At 49.4% G+C, this 20,004-nt stretch overlaps 1 protein-coding gene and 1 non-coding gene across 2 annotated transcripts in view; one reads left to right on the plus strand and one right to left on the minus strand.

Annotated features, from left to right (window-relative positions):
* Nucleotides 1-20,004, plus strand: part of GDPD4 (glycerophosphodiester phosphodiesterase domain containing 4) — a 349,739-nt gene that overhangs the window by 221,676 nt on the left and 108,059 nt on the right. The window contains exon 5 of the mRNA XM_085623257.1: nucleotides 15,357-15,416. Within this exon, the coding sequence (XP_085479383.1) occupies nucleotides 15,357-15,416 (60 nt within the window). The remainder of the gene's footprint in view (nucleotides 1-15,356; nucleotides 15,417-20,004) is intronic.
* Nucleotides 8,558-8,679, minus strand: LOC146805920 (U6atac minor spliceosomal RNA). The gene has a single exon (XR_014968129.1). It is a non-coding gene; the product is annotated as a U6atac minor spliceosomal RNA (small nuclear RNA).

Raw genomic sequence — 20,004 nt, forward strand, 5'->3', positions numbered from 1 at the left:
CCACCCCTCCCACCCAACTACCCAACTCTGCTGGCCCTACCCCATCCCATAATGTTGTCAATAGGTTACGACTCATACCCGTCCCAAACACACCTAGAGACATTATGCATTTGTTCGGTAACTTTGTTCAGCAGAACTATGCTGGAGTTTGCTTTGTGCGGGTGGGTGGGGGGACTGAGCTGCAGGTACAGGTGCAGGCTGGAGCGCGTTAAACGCTTCCATTATTAGGCCCCAGTCCATCGAGATTTCCAAAATATAATTCAGAATGAGTCAAGCAAAACGTCCTCACATAGTTTGAGTTCCTAAAATACTTGTAATTAAACTTAGCTCATTCAATTCTGTTGTTAGGTTTGACTTTAATGGAATGAAACAACCCGCTGTGTGCCACTCAACACTGCCACCGAGGAAAAGACAGTACCTTTACCACCAAATGCAAGAGAAACAAACAGAACGATCTGAATTGCAAGGAAAACCCAATCCCCTCTGCTTCACATGCATCATGGGGGAAACATTTGTGCTGAAAAGAATAGAACAACATCTCTGGGGTGGGCGAACGACTCACGGATACATGGGGCATCTGGACATCTCTGGGGTGGGCGAACGACTCACGGATACATGGGGCATCTGGACATCTCTGGGGTGGGCGAACGACTCACGGATACATGGGGCATCTGGACATCTCTGGGGTGGGCGAACGACCCACGGATACATGGGGCATCTGGACATCTCTGATGTTGGTGACATTTTCACACAGGTCTTGGAACAGCCTGAGAACAGGACATCTGTCAGTTGTCATCGTTTGCCATTGCTACTCCTTCATGAAGGGCGTATCAAAAGCTTTAGGATTCCAATACTTCTTTCATAACTGGGCTACTTTATTGAGAGTTTGTGGACAGATCAAAACATCAAAATTAGGCTGGAGTAAAAGGCAGCAACAATCAAAATGTGCTAATAGTAACTGCAAGTGACCAGAGAAGTGTGTCTGAGTTTGGGATAGCGATAGACTGTGCTGAAAGATCAGCCTACTTCTCAAAGTAGGGATAGGGGTCGATAGTCCCTACAAATATGGATATCTCGCGACCTGGGGCGGCAAGGAACTCTGGGCCAGTGGCTCTACACTCCGAGGGGGACCAACATTGATGAGGAAGGACACTGAGCACAGTCTGACCCACAAGGACAACAGGCTTGGGCCACAGGATGCTGGGGTGCGCGCCAACCGACTGCTGGATCTCTGCTCACAATGCTAGGTCAAAGGGAAGCAGAAACAATAAAAGGCGGTGGAAGGAGGGAGTGTTCACACCGGGTAGAGTCCCCACTCATCTCACCTGCATGGGTAGCAGTGGTGTAACAAAGGACCCCGCAGCCCCTGCGATGCATCCTGGCCTGGGCCCCCTCGTTACGCTAGTGATGTGTAGTGATTGATTCATGAGTCCTCCCTCTTCTGATCTCTGATGAGGGGTAGACTGGCCTTCTCAGCACTGTGTCTGCAGCCCTCCAATAGTCTGCTAACTGGGGGCTTCCTTGCAGCCAGGGTCAGCATCATGACAGGCTGGCACAGCTTCAGCAGGGCCTTCAGGTCTGTGTCTAGCCAAGAGGAAAGGGGACACACTCAGATTCACCTGTGGAAGCACTGCAGCAGCTAGGTCTGTAAAGGTCTGTGTCCCAGGAGATGTTTGTTATGGTGTAGGAGTGATCCTGCTTCTATTTCCAGGTTGTGGTAGTTGGGCAGTAGCCAGTTCAAAATTCCAACCAAGGTTGGGGAAGAATTTTCCCTGCTCAGAAGATACTGCGGTGGCCACTGCCTACGTGCATGTAGCCAGCTACAACCCCAGAAGCCTACTGTGCTGGAAAACCTTGCGTACTACAGCTAAGCAGGTCCTCAAAACAAAAGAACGCGAGAGGAAGACAGAGAGAGGGGCGGGCTGTCCTTGTAGTCTGTGGGTAGAATCCATCCTTCAACTTGCAACGACCATTCACACCAACATACACAACTACCTACTGTGTGCAAAAGTATTGATGTTCATGATCATCAAAACATATTCACATAATGTTAGCAAACAGTTCTATGCAGCAAATAATAAAGTAAAACACTGAGGCAGGAGGAGCCCGTGTATTCTTCATGTCTTATATAAAGTTGTAAAAGAATAATAAAAAGATTTGAATAAAGAATAAAATAAATACAAATGTGATCTCATTTCAAATTAATTTAGGAGGAAAAAGCTAGAAGCTGTCCACTCCTGTTGTGAGAATAAAGTATTCAATTATTTTATTTTACCTTGAAACAGGTGACTCTACACCATATAGAGAAAAGGCTCGGTTGGATCAGATTATTTTAATAAGGTTTATACGATATATTTTTACATGAAGTCCTTGACACGCTTTTTACTCATTTTATAAGATTATCACAGCTAGTTGTCATATAGATAACTTCTTGGAATTAATCACATTCGTTATGCGTTGTAACTGGTCTCATCACAGCTGGTTCTCATATAGATAACTTCTTGGAATCTTTGTTATGCATTGTAAATGCCCAAATGTCTCACTACAGTGTTCCATTCAATAAATCATCTTCCCTCTAGTTTACATTTCTGAACTTCGATAGATTTTCTTTGGATGCTCAGTGCCTGGCTTCTTCTCCCTCTCTGGCACCATTCATAATTTACTGAGGCAACTCTCCATACGTTCCCACAAAGTTCAATCGTGTTTCACTTTCTTTCAGTCCTGTGTCATCTGGCACATAAAGAAAAGAGGCTCAGTTACTTGGGTGCTGCCAAACTGTGGAATCCTCTTGGTTCACCACGTCCCTAATGACCTCATAGTTCATCTCTGAACCTGCATCACTCAAACTTAGGGATTGAGTGTTGTTCACTGAAACTGTTTATTGCCCCAGGAACCTGCGATGCACCAAGATGCCTGAGAGAACCGAGTAGTGCTGTAAGTTAAGAGCTACTGAAGGGCTACATGTGCACATGTATTTTTGAGGCCAGTGAAAGCAAGCCACCCTCTCTCTCTCCTGCTCCTTATACCAAATTGCCTTTGGACCAGTGCTTAATTTGAGCCAGTGATTTCCGGTGCTAGCCTTGGTACTTAATTGTCAACACCAGCGCTTGTGACAGTCTGCCACAAGGTGGCGGTGTCTGGCTAATTTAGAGATGACCACAACAACAGTTATTTATTAATTGAATATTGTTAGAACCGGCGGTCTCTAGTTGGCAGAGGTATACACTTCTGACAAATAGAGACCCACCTCCTCTAGTCAGGGCAAGGGGATTACACACTCAGATAACCCCTGCTCACCCCCTTGGTAGCTTGGCAGAGCAGACAGGCTTATCTCAGAGGCAGTGTGTTAAGCATTTATGACCACATACAGTAATAAAGTGAATACACTACAAACGGACACAACACAGGAGTTATTATAAAAAATAAGTATTTTTATATAAGGCTTAGCACAAGACCAAATAACGATAAAAATATACCACAATCTTAATAAATACTCTTAGGAAGGAAAAATAATAGTTCAGGTAAAGTTTCTTCTTAGGAAATAGTTCTTTAGCAACAAAAGTAAGTATTCTTCTCAAAACACAGTTCTTGGCAACAATGTGACCCCCACAGGAGTCACACGACTTCGAGGTTACGATATTCCCAAGGTTCGGCGTCGACAGCGAGGAGCGCTACGTCGAGCCTGGAGTTGCAACAGACCCAACAAACACAGTACCTTTAGAATGAAGCAACACGATGATCCACAGCGTCGAGAGGTCGGCGTCGAGAGGTTGGCGTCGAGAGGTCGGCGTCGATCGTGCCTCGGAGTCGGGGCGATCCGCAGCGGCGTCAAGAGGTGTCGGGCCGGAGCAGCTCTCACGGCGTCGAGAAGGGCGTAGCGTCGATGCGATCAGCAGCGGCGTCGAGACGGGGTCACTTGGAGCTGGAGCCGAACTCACTACTCACTGGCGTCGATCGGGCCCGGCGGCCGGCGTCGAAGGCTCGGAACACTGGAGCCGTACTCATGATGTCAAGCTGGATTCGGCGGCGTCCGGCGACGTCGAGATTGCAGATTTCCCCTGTGCACTGGAAACACCACGTCCCAGCAACAAGCAATTCAGCAGAGGGTGAAGTCCTTTAGCCCTGTGACTCCAACAGGAGGCTGGCACTCTTCCAGCCCTTGGAGATTTTCTTGCAAGCTTGAGAGTACACACTAAGTTTCTCTCTCCTTGTCCCTTGGCAAAAATAAAGAAGCAGCTTCAGGTTCCCCCCGGCAAACAGCACACTGGCAGAAGGGGGAGGCAAGTCCTTGGATCAGCAGGCTTCTTGTCCTTGGTAGAGGTTTCCCTGTCAGAAGTGATCTAAGTTCTTTGGTTCAGGGGTCCTTCTTTTATACCCCTTTTCTGCTTTGTTCCCTTTGTCCAAGCAGGGAAATTCCCCCCATCCCAGGTTTGTTGTGGGTGTTGCCAGGCCGAGGCACCTGGCCTATTCACTGAGCAGGGCAGGGTCATCAGCCGCCCAGCAGGAGGCGGAGCCAGTATTGTCACTGGCAGGGGCAGGGCCATCAGTCGCCCGGCAGGAGGTGGAGCCAGCATTGTGTCAGGCAGGGCAGGCTACCAGGGACTACTCTTCCCCCACACTAAATGTAAATGCCTCATTCACCCCAAACTGACTCATTCAGACTTCTGGAGCCACCCAGCCCGTGACACACACACCGAACCAGCAGAGTCCGGTGATAGTTGGACAAGAAAATAGCCACTTTCTAAAAGGGCTATTTTCAAACACAGAATTTAAAAACCATCCATCCTAAAGGATGTGTTATTAAATTCTGAGTTCAGGGATAGTAAAGTCGAACCGCTACCATGCTCCCTGAGTCAGATAAGATTATAATGGAGTTAATAATCAGTCTGCCCATTCTGGCCTATGGAAGGCAGGTAGCCCTTCAATAGTGAAAAACGAAAATGGCTGTAATTCACTATTAGGTCATGCCACACACATCAGGGCATGACCTACCTTTTACCAACAATGCACCCAGCCCTACGGCCTACCATAGAGGTGTCTGAAATGTGGCAAAGGAAAGGTTTTAGAGACTGGCAAGTAGGTTTCCTTGCCAAGTCGACATGGCAGTCAGGGACGGCACACAGGCTCTGCGATGGCAGGCCTGGGACACATTTTACAAGCTGCTTCTGTGGGTGGCACAACCAGTGCTGCAAGCCCACCAGCAGCAGTTAACTTACATGCCCTTGGCACACGCAGTGCACTAGACTAGGGTCTGAACAGTAAGTCAACCAAGCCAATCATGGTAACACCAATCAATGTATCAATCTAACATAGGGAGCACTTGCACTGTGGCACGGATCAGCAGTGGCACATTGCCCAAAGCAATATTCCAGCAAAACATCGTAAACAGAGGAGGCCAACAGAAAAAAAATGGAGGAGAGACTCATGCCAATGATGCCAGGTCTAACAAATATATATTAAAAATAACTATAACTTGCCGCCCAAGCCCTTCTTACAGCTTCGGGGGCTGAAATAGTCCGAATTGTCACACTTGTAGGAGGGAGATGGCTGATAGTTCTGTTGTTACTAACATTGGCAGGGCAATGTGTGGGGCAAGCTGCCGTGGCCTCCTGATGAGAGCCCTGGCACTTAATAATTTGCAAATTAAGCACTGTTTTGCACTGTCTTCCAACTCTCAAGGGGTCATCATTCTCCCTTACCTAAGGACAGGCTCGAACATTCCAGCTATGACATCATCATACACGTCAACATTGTGGAACAGGAAAGTGGGAGATTCAGAAAGAAATCAGGCGAATGCATTTTCCTTGTTGACTTTGATTAAAGCAGAGGCAGTTTTAGGCAGGAAGCAGCAAAATTAAAGCCATTTTACTGGGTCCCCCTCCTGAATCGGGTCTGATGGCATGTAAGCATCACGAGACGTTCTGCATAATACATCATACACATCTTGTGCAGATAAACAGCAATTAAAAGCCTTGGTAAAATGTACACCCAATCAGTAAACAGCACAAATGTATCTTTGAACCCTGTGCAGACTGAATGACCCTGGACTCTAGTGGCACCGCGCGGTGCTGCTGCACCGCTCCTGTTAAACAGTAAATACAATGTAAAGGTGAAGTGTCAGCTGGGTCACCCCATTGTACATGGGTAAAGGAGGCAGATGTACATTGTGCGCCAGCCCCCACCCCCAGTCTCCATCAGCAGGACAATGCAGATGTGCAGTGCCATCCAGAGGGGGACGCGCTGTGGGGAGGCACACGTGATATCACTGGGCTGGCTTTATGTGTACCTCCTGATTCACGACAATGAAAAGTGTGATTATATTTCCCCTTTCTTGGGAGAACATTGAGTTCTTACAACGCAAAGGGAATTGGGCAGCAATTGAACAATGCTGTACAGCGTGGATCGAAGGAATGCGGACTGTAATGTTGTCACTGCACATCTTCACAAGACTGTAAGGCTGCCCGGGGTGGGGGTTGCGCAGCGGCCCGCCCCCTTGAGGGCGGCCGCCTTAGTGCCACAGGAAGGCACAGGGGTGAGAGGTCGTGTCCCTGGGCTTGACCTAGGGAGACCCCAGTCAGGTAGCTCCTTCCGGCGGGGAGGAGCCAAGGGGGGGGGTACATATTCGGTCCCCGCCCCCTCCTCGCCCTCTTGTCCGCTCGTTTGCCTTGCAGCTCGGTCCTCGCGTGCCCAGCAGCCTCGGAGCCTCTCGCTCGCGGTGAGTTTGCCTGTCTTCCCTCCCCGCCCCGGCCCTGTCCCTGGGCAGCACCAGGTGACGGGGCCCTGTGGTCGGAATGCCACGGGCGGGGGGGTTGCGGGCACAAAGCCAGGCCCAAGCGCCGGCTAGAGAGGTTGCGGGGGCTGCGGGGTTGGGGCGCGCGTGTGTTAGTATCGGTCGGGCATCGGCAGGCCATCGTATTAGGATTTAGTGTTGCGGCTAGAGCGGGGGACTCCCAAGCTGGGGAACCAGGTTCGAGCCTGGCAACGGCGCTTAGCATCCTGCGAGTCCTGCGAGTTCGGGAGATCGCTTAACCCCCCTGTGCCCAACAAAAATGAATGTTTTCATTGGTAATGGTGCGCATGAGCGCGCTGATACCTGATACAAATATACAGCTATCTCTTAGCTGTCGTGTCTTCCCGTGTGTTATCATTTGTAAGCCACATGTATGCCTTTGGTGCGTCTCTGGGTGCTGACTACTCTGTCACTAAGCCCCCCCACGTGATGCATGCAGGGTTTCCTCGCTGGTCAGGTTTGTGTCTGGTCGGTGTAGGGTTCGGTCTGTTTTTGGCCGTGTTTATTTTAGGCTCCTGAACAGGAGCAGCTCGGAGCGGTTCAGTAGCTCCTACGCGTGTGTCAAGTATGCGTGCTAGACTTTTTGGGGCCTGTAGGGCGCGCGGACACTAATTCCTCAGCTGGGAGAGGCCAATGGCTCTGCCCATTCACGCCCGCAAGGTGTGAGAGTGAGCGCATGCGCATCTTTCCTCCCAGCCTTGTTTGTGTATAGAATTCAGGCACCAGGACAATCTTACCCTGTCGTTTTTTCGGGCCAAGTGATTCGAAAGAAAGAGCACCTCTTGTCCGCTCGTTTGCCTTGATGCCGTTCGTTCTGCCTGGGCTGGCGTCGGGTTTTCGTATCCCGGTGAGTGTTGGTGGTGACGAGAGCGAGAGTCGGGGGCATGCAGCTCAGTGTTAGAGCTCATGCTTTGCATGTACGAGGCCCCGGGATCAGTTTCCGGCATCTCCGAAATTTTTTGCCATGCGTGTCTTGGGCTTTTGGGCAGAGAGCTAGGCTGGTATCACGAGGAAGGAAGAGATAGGTTCTCCATATGGGTGGAGGACCCGCTTAATCTGTCAGATGTCGCCTTGAAAAAACGTTGTAAATTGGGGTTTTCTCATTTAAAGTTATCGGCCCACTCGTGCCGCCTGCAGTCTATAATTAGGCACCAGTCCGACCTTACGGCTCGAGGAGTCTGGCACGACCTGCACGGGGTTCGGAGAGTATATCCGGAACCTCATGCTTTGGTGGGCTGTGGATTTGTAAAAGTACCTGTAAATTGGGTGTCCACACTTTAATATCACGCATAGCATTATTTTTTCGGAACGCAACTCACCTGCCACTCCCACCCCCCAGAGCAACAGCCCAAAACGTTAGTGGGGGCTCGCACAGGAACCAGCCTGCAGTCCGGAGGGTTTGACCCTAGCCCCGGTTCACACCCCAAGTAAAACCCAGCTCAGGGATTTCGTGGAGGAAGCCCCGGCAGGGCTGGATTTAGGACGGTGCGACCGTGGTGCTAACTACTTGGGGGCGCCGGGTTTGGGAGTTCATTAGCCCTTTGAAGCACCAGAGGCAGCGCCGCTTCCCGCGGCGTTTACCAGGTCTCTCACATGTGGGTCAAGATAACTTGTGATTAATTTTCTTCCGGGAGAGAGATCAGCATTTTGTGGAGTGGAGGTTTCGACTGAGGGGATGTTAGTGCAGAGTGTCGATGTCCCTGATAAGAACGTATGCCAAGTAGATTACAGAGTGCATTGATGTAAATAGGTCAGCAGGTACTGTTTTCAAAGGAGGCGCCCCTTGTTACGTGCAAGTTATAACTTAAGTCCGTATATGTGTTGTAAAGGCCACTAGGACCTCTTCCATCTTTGTGACGGGGAATGCTACCTCCCCTTTCATACAATACTATGTGTACATACCAGCATGGGAGGTAACTGGTGCTAAGAAAGCGCTTGCTGCCCGATCAGGGTCAAGCTCGCGCTATGCAAACTCCCGCCTCACAAAATTAACCTTTATACAACAGTAATCCATGTTCTATTATGTATGGTTAGCGGTGTGTATGCTGTCATAGGAGGAACGTTTATCGTTCACGGTTGAATATACGGACTTTAAGGCACGGTCACTTACTACGTGGCGTCTAACCATGTTTTTATGCACAGCAGGCATGATGCGCGCTTTTATTAATTCCACTGTGGGCTAGAGAGGCCGGGTCAGGGGCCCCCTCCTTTCTGGGTCAGCACAGCATGTGCTGGGTCAAGGGGCACTGAAGCGAATTATGCGGTGTGTTCCACAGCTCCAGGTTTGAGTCCGCATCCGGGTGAGGGGGGGAATTTACGCATTTCCCACTCGTTCGGGAGTTGTCTACATTTGACGCTGTGTGGGAGGGGTCCCGCGGTTCGTGGTTAGCGTCTAGGCAGTAAGGGAAATGCCATCTTGGTTTGTACATTTGTTATGCATTAGATCAATGTGAAATAACTTTAGCCAGGCGGTCGAGGCCCATAGCTCTGCTTCCTGTCACGCCGGGGCACTCTTAGTAGTGCCCCTTTTGGCCTCCAGGCATGAGTTCCTCATGTGCACGTGACCGGCGGGAGTGAGGGGGGGCTACTACAGCTCGGCAGGTTTGAGTTGGACGCGCCTCGGGGACGCGGCCGGTGGCTGTGGTGACTGTCCCCGGGGCCGAGTATTGGGTTATCGCGGCCATGCGGTCCAAGGCGCTGGTTTTCGGCTCAAGTCTCTCGGGAGCCGTAGGTTCGACCCCACCGCCGCCATTTGCGGGCATTTATTTAAAATGTAGGTCTATACGGTGCTCAAGCACAGTGCTCCGACTTCTTCCGGGGCGGGTTCGGCGGTGATTCAATTTCTCCCAGTGCGCGAATTGTACTTAAGACGGCGCTCAGGTCAGCGCTCCTACTCAGTTCGGGTCGCGTTCGTGCGGTGTATACTCTCTCCCTGCGCCTGTACTCGTGCGGAATTTGGTGCTCATTTACTGCGCTCCAGTATCTTCGGGTCGTGTTCGCGCTGTGTCTCAAGGGCAAATCACTTATCTCCCCGCGGCAGATATTCATGTACAGACGGTGCTTATGTACAGCGCTCCAACACCTTCGGTTTGAGTCGTGCAGTGTCCCTGGGCAAATCACGTTAACCCAGTGCCCGAATATGCATGTAAGTATGGTGCTCTTGTACAGCGCTCCAACACCTTCGCATTCGCGCTGTGTCCCTGGGTAAATCACTCTATCTCCCCGGGCCCGCACTTGCCAGCACTAGGTGCACACCGCCAGCAGCCTGCTGCTTTCCATTATCGTTTTTTAAATTAAAAAAAAGTTTTAACCTCTCGCTTCTCTCTTGGATCGTGCCAGGTGTCCGGCAGACCAGTGGGTCTCGCTCGGTACTGGACGGATACCTTAAGCGTTTCTTAATCTTTGCACTTTTCACTCTAGCATTGGACACTACCATGCTAGGTGTAGCTACCCCCCTGCAGGGCATGCTGGGAGTGTAACGTCACTATGTTTAGCTAGTAGAGTGCTTTAATAAAGGCAGCACGGCGGGATTATGTATGGCGCAAGATAAGGGGCCGCCTAGTGTCAGCCCTGACAGAGTTTTATACGAGTTAAGCCTTGACGCGCTGAATTGTGAGGTCTTTTGACACAGCTGGGCCGGTGTTAGGGCAAGGAGATTGGGGCGGTCACGGTCCTTCATGCCCGGGTCTCAAAGGATGGGCGCAGTCACATGGGCAGAGCTCCTGGTTGATGCAGTTCTTGAACGTATTGCCAGTTGGGACGGCACGACGTAGTGGGAGACATACAATATTCGTACATCCTCCAGTCCTCCAGCCACTCATTTCTCATGCTTTCATTACCTCCCCCAGGTGCCGCACCACCAGATGTGCGGTACCCTTCCTCAAGGTTGGGGTCCCTTAGGGACAGAATTTGGCAAGCAACTAATTTTGTGACCTATAATCGGGTAGTTATGTTGCATGACCAGATCCAAATTGCCACCCGTTACTTTTATCCTTCACCGGATGTGCTTGTTCGCAGTAATGGCCGCCCCGCACGTGAGGTGCATTTACGGGGAATCGAGCGTGGCGCTTGCTGGCAACACGAGCAAAGGTATATGGCTGCGCGCTTTACCAGGAGCTATTGCTCAATGGTACGTCTTGTACCGGTGGTTGTACGGGCCACACAGGACAAGGGTTTGAGTTCCGCAAAAGCTGTCAAAGTGTCATAAATTGGCAAAATTTCTAACTCTTCTTTATAGTCTAAGTAACGCTGCAATAATCTCGGCGGGCCGGTGCCCGGCCCCGCGCAGGCCTGGGAGGCAGAGTGATTTGAGGAAACAATTGCAGCCGAGGTACTTTGCTGTATGTGTGGGAACGAGTGTCCGCCTCTAACTGCAAGGGAAAATGCCCTGGGTCTCACACAGAATCGGCTTTCATTCGGTTTAAGGAGATGAGTGTTGATAATGCGTAGGGATTGTTGGCCCAATTCTGAGCTTTTAAGATGTGCTGCGATACTGGCACAATTGAGAAATGGAGTTTGTGTCTCTTGTGAGGAAAATTTTCCAGTTACAGTTGCAGCTTCATTAAAGGTGTGATTAAAATGGTATCTAAAAGGAATGTCGGCCATGCGGCTGATCACATACCACAGTCAGTCTGCCCTTTCAAACAGCGAACTTTTCGCACCAAGGGCCCTCCTGCTTCTGGTGCCTTGCGGCAGGGGTGCGATCCTCGAGGGGTTTTTGTTTCTCAAACTGATGCAAGTGCCGAGAATTTTTCGCCGTTGTCTTTTTTGGATTACGCTCGCGATAAAGTGTCACTCATAGGTGCATTCTCACGAATTACACTGACTTAGGGAACGGTCACACATAGCAGTCTAAACTTTGGATGCTCTGTTCACTGTGTTTTTGAACCAAGATCATCTGTGTAGGCTTGGCTGATGCGGCTATTGCATAGCACCCAATCTTTGCCTACTGGTCATACATCAGTATAATTGTTCTATCTGCAGCAGTCTGTGGGGAATGTCTGAGAAGTTTTGCAGAAATGGTGAGGGAGGTCAGGTTCGGGAACTGGTCCCCGGGACATGGTTTGGGCCATTAATCACGTTGATGGTTTCTTATTTACGGGCACATTACAGCCTTGGGTACAGTAGCCACACGTACCTCTGCTTTACTGCTATATTTAATAACGCACATACGGTAGGTGCATTATGTGGTGGGCAGTTGATAGGCGGGATGCATTAGTGTTAGAGCAAATGTTTGGTCTCACGTCCCCTTCCCCTCCACAGAGGTCCCAATTCTGTCTTAATGCCTTGCTCCAAGCTGAGTTCACCAATTTCAGAATTCATCAGGTCAGACTTCCACAGTTGGCAAAGAGTAACTGAGCAGAACCTCAACCACTCTGCGCTGCAGGTCACGGTTCGTTGCTGAAGATAGATGATAGCTCTAGCTCACTGAAGGTACCACATACTGGTCCAGTGGCTACCGGGCTGACCACTGCCCATGATGTTTGTATTAATTGGGGGTTTCTGAAGACCTCGAATAGTCGCACTTACACACAGGTACTTGGCAGCGTTGGCACTGGGAATAGGTGAAGGAAGCTGGAGTGGTTCTTGACGGGTGCCCTGGCCTGACAGCTATTTTTTAATTATGCACTGCCTAAAGTAAGTGTGGTGTGATACAGTGGAATTTATTTCCGTTGTCGTGTGCTGCACTGTTTGACCAATATTAGGCCATAGATGAGCATGTCCATTGAACAACAGTCCCACAGTGTCGAGGTCAGCACAGGATACGTCACGTGTTTGAGCGCCACGACATGAGCCATGCTTCGCAGACGCCTCACACAAGCACACAATTTGATTAATTTCATTATAGGACCACTCAATGCAAATACAGTTAGGGGCACAGTCTGAGGGAGAGTTCTTTCCCATGATGGGGTTGACTTCTGGAGCCAGCGAGACAATTTGAACTATACCGGCAGTCAGCATCACAGGTCCCGCCGCCCTAACATGTTTCAGTAATGTGCATGGGTAGGTTGGACACGCGCCGTATCAGTGACGGATTTCGCTCCCACTGTAGTGTCATTTATAGTCTGGGAATGTCACCCACAGGGGCGCGGTCATTATGAAAATGTCATACATAGCAATATGAAACCTTGGCAGCTAGGGATGTAGGCGGCGGGCCCTCATTTGGCCACTAAGTGTGCAAAGACTTACTTGCGATGGTGCAAGGGGCACTCAGCAGTGAGTTAGTTGAGTGTCATCACACCCCGATATAACGTCAGTGATAAAACGCAGGTTGTGGCCACACACGACCAGGCATTCTAGGGCAGCTGGGGCGGGAGTGTGCCAGTGCCAGGAGGGTGCGGGTTGCCTGGTTAGGGCGGCTGGTTTGGAGGGAACACTAATACAGAGCACATTTTGCATTCATGGAAGGCTGAATTGATACGTTTATGGCATGGTGCCAGTTGCTTTAGTTATGCGCATGTTTCTGGGCCGCGTCAGGAACATTCAGAATGCAATGCTGGTGGTTAGCCTGTTTCATGCTGTTCAGAAGTGTTTTAGCTCAGGCTTGGCCAAACATGGGTCATAGGCCGGTGGTCTGCGCTGGGGTTCATGTTAACAATCAGGTGAAGCAGCAGAAGGGGGGCTTATGGTCCATATGATCAAGGGAAACCCCGGGGTGACACTATGATAGCCACTATTTAGCAGGAGACTAATTGGCTTTCACAGTATCCAAAATAGAGAAGAATTTTACACGTTGGTTCTCCGCTGTGGGCACCCTGTCCTGTCTCTCCCTGGTATACTAGCAGAACTTTGGGAGGGCAAGGGTTTACAGTGGTGGTGACTGATGGAATATGATGGGCGTACTCCAGCTGAGTGGAAGAGGAAGCAAGGGCGCTTGCAACGCTTACCTCCTCCCGCATTGGCACTGCCAGGCAGGAGTGTCTTGTCAAAGGGATTGTTCTTTAGCCAGGCAAAGGCAACTTTGGACCATCGCCTATTCAAGGTTTAAGGTCATTTCAGTCAATTCCACGGGGGATTTTTGAATGGTTGGGGGAACCTGTCCTGATGGTACATGCTGGCCGTCGGCCCGGTTGGGCGGAGACTTGTCTTGGCTGGACCTGGGAGAAGTCCTAGTTTAGGCATGGATCTTTTCCTAGTGGCCCTAGGGGAAGCGTTGGCTGCAGCTGGTTGTAGGGAAATAGGTCTACCTTGGTGGGGGGCCATGGTAGTGACGGTGGCCACTCCCAAGGCTGTGGAGGAGTTACAGGGCGATCCAGGGTCTGCACATACCAAGGGGTATAGCATGCAGCAGCACCGTGTGGTGCTAAGCCAGGATACCCAGGGATCTTTTAGCGTGTCCACTGGAAGACCTACGGCGCCCCGCTAACCGACAGGCGGTTGTGGGTCTGAGCAACCGGGGGCTGCCATGTATGCTCCGCCCACCCATCACGGGGGGCGTGGTGAAGCATGTGGACTGGAGGTCCACGGATGGGAGGGGTGGACCCTCCCAACATTTGGTGGTCACCAATTGGCGTTGCCATGGTGACTCTAGGCTTATCAGACGGGCAGGCGGCATGGGGCTGGCCTGCCCTGGGATCGCCCGTAAGATAACCCACCGTGTTTGCATATTTATTATGCTAATAAACCTGCAGCAATATTTCTCCACTTACATTCAGTGTCATGTGTTTTATTATGATTATGTACTGATGTATGCTATGTAACGGTTGCCGATATTGGCACTATGTAAGGCTGCCCGGGGTGGGGGTTGCGCAGCGGCCCGCCCCCTTGAGGGCGGCCGCCTTAGTGCCACAGGAAGGCACAGGGGTGAGAGGTCGTGTCCCTGGGCTTGACCTAGGGAGACCCCAGTCAGGTAGCTCCTTCCGGCGGGGAGGAGCCAAGGGGGGGGGTACATATTCGGTCCCCGCCCCCTCCTCGCCCTCTTGTCCGCTCGTTTGCCTTGCCCGCCCATCCGCTTACCCGGCATCAGGAGGGACAAGAAGGGGGGGGAAGGTTTTTTCTAACAACTTTCACTTTTGTGTTGCAGGAGGAGTTACAGGGCGATCCAGGGTCTGCACATACCAAGGGGTATAGCATGCAGCAGCACCGTGTGGTGCTAAGCCAGGATACCCAGGGATCTTTTAGCGTGTCCACTGGAAGACCTACGGCGCCCCGCTAACCGACAGGCGGTTGTGGGTCTGAGCAACCGGGGGCTGCCATGTATGCTCCGCCCACCCATCACGGGGGGGCGTGGTGAAGCATGTGGACTGGAGGTCCACGGATGGGAGGGGTGGACCCTCCCAACATTTGGTGGTCACCAATTGGCGTTGCCATGGTGACTCTAGGCTTATCAGACGGGCAGGCGGCATGGGGCTGGCCTGCCCTGGGATCGCCCGTAAGATAACCCACCGTGTTTGCATATTTATTATGCTAATAAACCTGCAGCAATATTTCTCCACTTACATTCAGTGTCATGTGTTTTATTATGATTATGTACTGATGTATGCTATGTAACGGTTGCCGATATTGGCACTAAGTTGCTTTCACGTGACTCTGGTTTCTAAAGCGCCTGTCTCACATTGTCTTGTAGATTCTTGCAGTATGTCTGCTTTCAGAAGGCCAGCGATTGTATTTACACTGGAGTCACAAGGTAAGCCATTTTGTTTCTCTTCATGTGCAGGGGAAGCCATTTTGTTTCTATTCATGTGCAGGGTGAGCCATTTTGTTTCTATGCAGGTGCAGGGTAAGCCGTTTCGTCTCTATTAATGTGCACTGGGCTTTGTGGGTCTGCACCGAGTGGTGGCAACAAACTGCGCCTGGTATCTGCCTAGTATACTGTCAAGGTTTGCACTTTATGTTGCGCTGTAGCGCTTGTCATTTTAGCGCTTCATGACTCTCTAGAGTTGCCTGAAAGTACAAAGGCTGATAAGACAGCAGAGTGAGAGAAATTGAGGGGACAGACTTCTGAACGGAATGCTATTTCCTAAAATGCTTGCATCTCCCTGGCGAGTGTGATTGTGTTAAGCAGCTAGACAACCTTTAGTGTTTGCTGGCAAGTAGGACACAAGAGAGATATAGTAGTGAGGAAGTGAAGGGAGGGAGGAGCAGAAGGTGGAAGGGGGTAGCACTCAAGGGGGAGGAGAGCACAGTGTGAGGAATCAGATCTGACAGTGAGATGTTTAGGCAGCATCATTTTTCTTTTTTCTTCTCTTCTTTCATTTTACCTTCCATATACTTGTTGAGGTTGTGTCTGTGTTTTATTTTGGATGGGTCGCTGGGTGAATGCAAGAACGAGTGGGAAGATGAATGGATTTCTGAGTGCAAGGATGAGTCACAGAGAGCATCTGTGGCGAGTTATTGAGTGCCTAATCTCACCAGTGACTAAACAGACTCTTTCCGTCCTATGACGGGCCTACTGGCATTGCCAGTGTTTGTTGCAAATGTATGGAGGGTCATAGAGGTTTTAATAGCATTTCTTGTCATCCTCTCTCGTGGTTCAGATGCCTCCCTTCATAGTTTTGGATTGTTGCTTCCCTTGGACTCCCTGTTTTCTTCATCTAGAAGCGTAGGTTCCACAATGTATGGATCTGTACATTCCACTTATGTACCAGAGTATGTTGATCAGCATATTTCACTTCTACCCTATTATTTCTAACTTGTTATCATAATATTTTATGTTTTATAAGCCTAACCGGTAATATATCTTTTATGATAAAATATAAAACATATAGCAGTGCTGACAAAACAACAATATTTGACTCTGAGGCCACTATTGCTGTGGCGGTCAATTTGGCTGAAAGAAGAGACATCTTTAAACTGTTGATAACCATTTAAAGATCCCATGGATTAAATATATTATCAACAGTTTCCAGGAGATCTATGGCCTTGATATTAAAACTGATAGATATGGGACTTCAGAAATTCCAAAGTCAGAAATGAAGCATATCTTTTTGATGTGTATAACTGAGAGGTGGGCCTGTAATACTGGCATTCTATCCACCTGTGTGCGTTACAGCAATATGAATAAAATGGAGGGTTATCAACCTTATTTGACCCAAGTGACCAGAGTTTCTCATCAGTTTGTTTTATCTAGATTAAGAATGGGGATCGTGCATAATCTGGTTGCCTTCCCTTCCGTGAACAAGCAGCCTGTTGGTCCCTGTCCGTGTGATTACTTCTCAGCACAAAGCACTATGCACTTTCTCTTGCTGTGTCAATTATATGGGAATTTCCGTAAAGCTTTTTTAAAACCCATTTTTGTTAAGTTTGGTGTCAGGACAGTACACGATTCTTGAAATTGCTCTTTAATCTGCACCACCTCGACATCTGTTTTTTTACTGCTACTTTCCTACTAAAAGCTATCAATGTCAGGAAAAGTATGAGTTTTTAAATATTTATTTTGCCCTCGCCTGTATTATGTTTTATTTTATATATCAGCTGTCTAATGCGATTGTAATTGTACTGTTATTGTCTTTTATTATATGTGTGCTTTTATGGACATTGTTTTTTTGTTCCGAATAAAGCCTTATGAAATGAATGAATGACTCTGTAAACCTTCTAAATTGAAATAAAATGTTAAACATTTGTAATTAAAATAAAGGAATTTGTAAAATAAGCATTTCAAGCATCAGCCTGAACTGTGGTGACACTTAAAGAGGCTGCATGTTCCATCTACTCCTAAGAAGGTATACCTTAATAGGACACTCACCTAAGGGTGTGATTTGTAGTAATATCCAAATCAAATTTGGTTAATCTGATGCTCATCCTTCCACTAGAATAGATTCTTTTGTTGGTGAGTATACTGTTTACCATTTAGGATTTCTTTCACAACTATCACTGGAGGGTTTTACAATTGTACAAGTTCTCTGTGGTTTATTTACAATTTGTGGATATCCAGTATTAGTGATTTCTCTACAGATTTTTCAGACCAATCGTCCTTCAGAAGTAAAAAGAACGTCAACTGGATTTCTGCTCCAGTCGTTCACCGAATCTCATAAATCCACTATTTTGTATTATAATACATTGGAATCTAAATGTATGTGATACTGAGAGGCTGATAAAATATGTTAATATTTTAAAGAGTTTTCTTTTTTACTTTGTTTAAAGCAAACAAGTTGAGACAACAAAAACAATTATTATCGAGGAAATTGGTTTAATATTATAGCTGATCACAATCATTTAAAGAAGTGAAAATTTAAGAAAAAGGTCTGGCCTGTTCCAACCACGAGATGGAGGTTGGATTATATGTGAACTATAATTTTTATACTCTACTCTATGTATCCTGAAGATTGTATCATGATGCGGGACCTTGATCGGACACCAGTCCAATCAATGGGGAGAGGATGTAACCTTACGGCTAGAGCGGTCGACTTCGAAGCTGAGGAACGGGGTTCGAGTTTCGACAACGACGTTCAGCATTCTGTGATTCTAGGCAATTCACTTAATCTCCCCGTGCCCAACAAAAATGAATGTGTCCGTCTGTAACGCAACTGGTGCTCGTGTAAAGCGCTCTGATACCTGATATCTTCAGGTCTAGTTCCGCTGTATAAAAAAAAAAAAAGTACATAAAATTGGATAAATGGTCTGGTTAACCCCTTCTATGCTCATGACGGAATGGTTCCGTCATGAGCATAAGTGCCATTGTGCTCATGACTGAACCATTCCGTCATGAGCACACATTAAAAAAATCCCTCAGTTTTCCCTTTTTTTTGTTGCTTTGGGAGGTGTGGAAGAGCTTTCCCAACCTCCCAAAGCATGGTTTCTGTTTTCATTGTAATGACGACCGTACTAATTCACAACAGGTGAAACTGAAACTTAGTTTCAGTTTCACAGTTTCAGTGCTTGTGGGGCTATCTCCCCGAGCACCGAAAAACATGGGAGAGGTATCGTTGGAAAGGGGGGAATCCCCCCTTTCCAATGGTACCCTTCCCTAGTGGATTCCTACTTGGGGATCACCCCAGGAGGGCGATCCCCAAGCAGGGATCCACCCACTAGCCACCAGGGAGGGGGGAGCGACCCCTTGGGCAAGGGCTTTTGCTCCCCCCTATAAAATTATGCCAGACAGCCTTTCTGTAGCCCTCAATCTGCCCCTCCAGCGGGGGAGAAAGCGCCCTAGGTGCCAGGGATTTGTTTTTATATTCCAGGGGTGGGGGCTGCCCAGAATGGGCATGCCAGTGCCCCCACCCTACCCCCCAAAGACGGCACAAGACTTTCTGCCCGCCCAGGGGGCAGATGGGGGCAATAGCCACTGATCTGCCCCCTGGGGGGACAGAAAGCCCACTAGGCCCCAGGAATGTTTTTATTTTATATATACGTAAGGGCAGGGGCTGCCCAGAATGGGCATGCCAATGCCCCCACCCAAAAAAACAATGCTACAGTCTTTCTGCCCCCCCGGGAGGCAGATGGGGCAATAGCCCCATATTTGCTCCCCCAGGAGGCAGATGGGGCAATAGCCCCTTATCGGCCCCCCCAAAGGGTGGGGGTGGGTAGAAAGCCCACTAGGCACCAGGGATTTATTTTTCCAAAGTTCGCCACAGGAGTTGTCCAGAATGGGCATGCCAATGCCCCTAGCCCCCCATAAAACGCCAGTCTTTCTGCCCCCCCAGGAGGCAGATGGGGCAGCAGCCCCTGACCTGCCCCTGGGGGGCAGAAAGTCCACAAGGCACCTGGGATTTTTTAAATATACGTAGGCATGGGGGCAGCCCAGAATGGGCATACCAATGCACCCACCCCAAAAAAATATTACCACAGTCTTTCTGCCCCCCCCCCCCCGGGAGGTAGATAGAGGCAAAAGCCCCTTATCTGCCTCCGGCGGGGCAGAAAACTAATTTAGGTGGTGTGGGCTCCCCAGAATGGGCATGCGAATGCCCCCAACACCCCCCCAAAAATGCCACAGTCTTTCTGCCCCCCCACCCCAGGAGATAGATGGGACAGTAGCAGGGGCGTCAGAGAGGACACTAGGCACCAGCGATTACACTGGCTTATTTTTATGCGTGGGTGTGGGGGCTGCCCAGAATGGGCATACCAATGCCCCCACCCCCAAACAAATTGCCACAGTCTTTCTGCCCCCCCTGGGGGCATATTGGGGCAAACCCCCCTGCTTCCACCCCCAGTGCGGCAGAAAGCCCACTAGGCACGGAGTTGTTTTTAGCAATGTGCCTACCTGTGGATTTTGGGCCCTAGCGCAGCCGGCACATAGGGAAATTCCAGATTCCAGAACTGTCCCACACAGAAATTTG

Source organism: Triturus cristatus, chromosome 8, assembly GCF_964204655.1.
Source record: "Triturus cristatus chromosome 8, aTriCri1.1, whole genome shotgun sequence".
Classification (NCBI taxonomy): domain Eukaryota; kingdom Metazoa; phylum Chordata; class Amphibia; order Caudata; family Salamandridae; genus Triturus; species Triturus cristatus.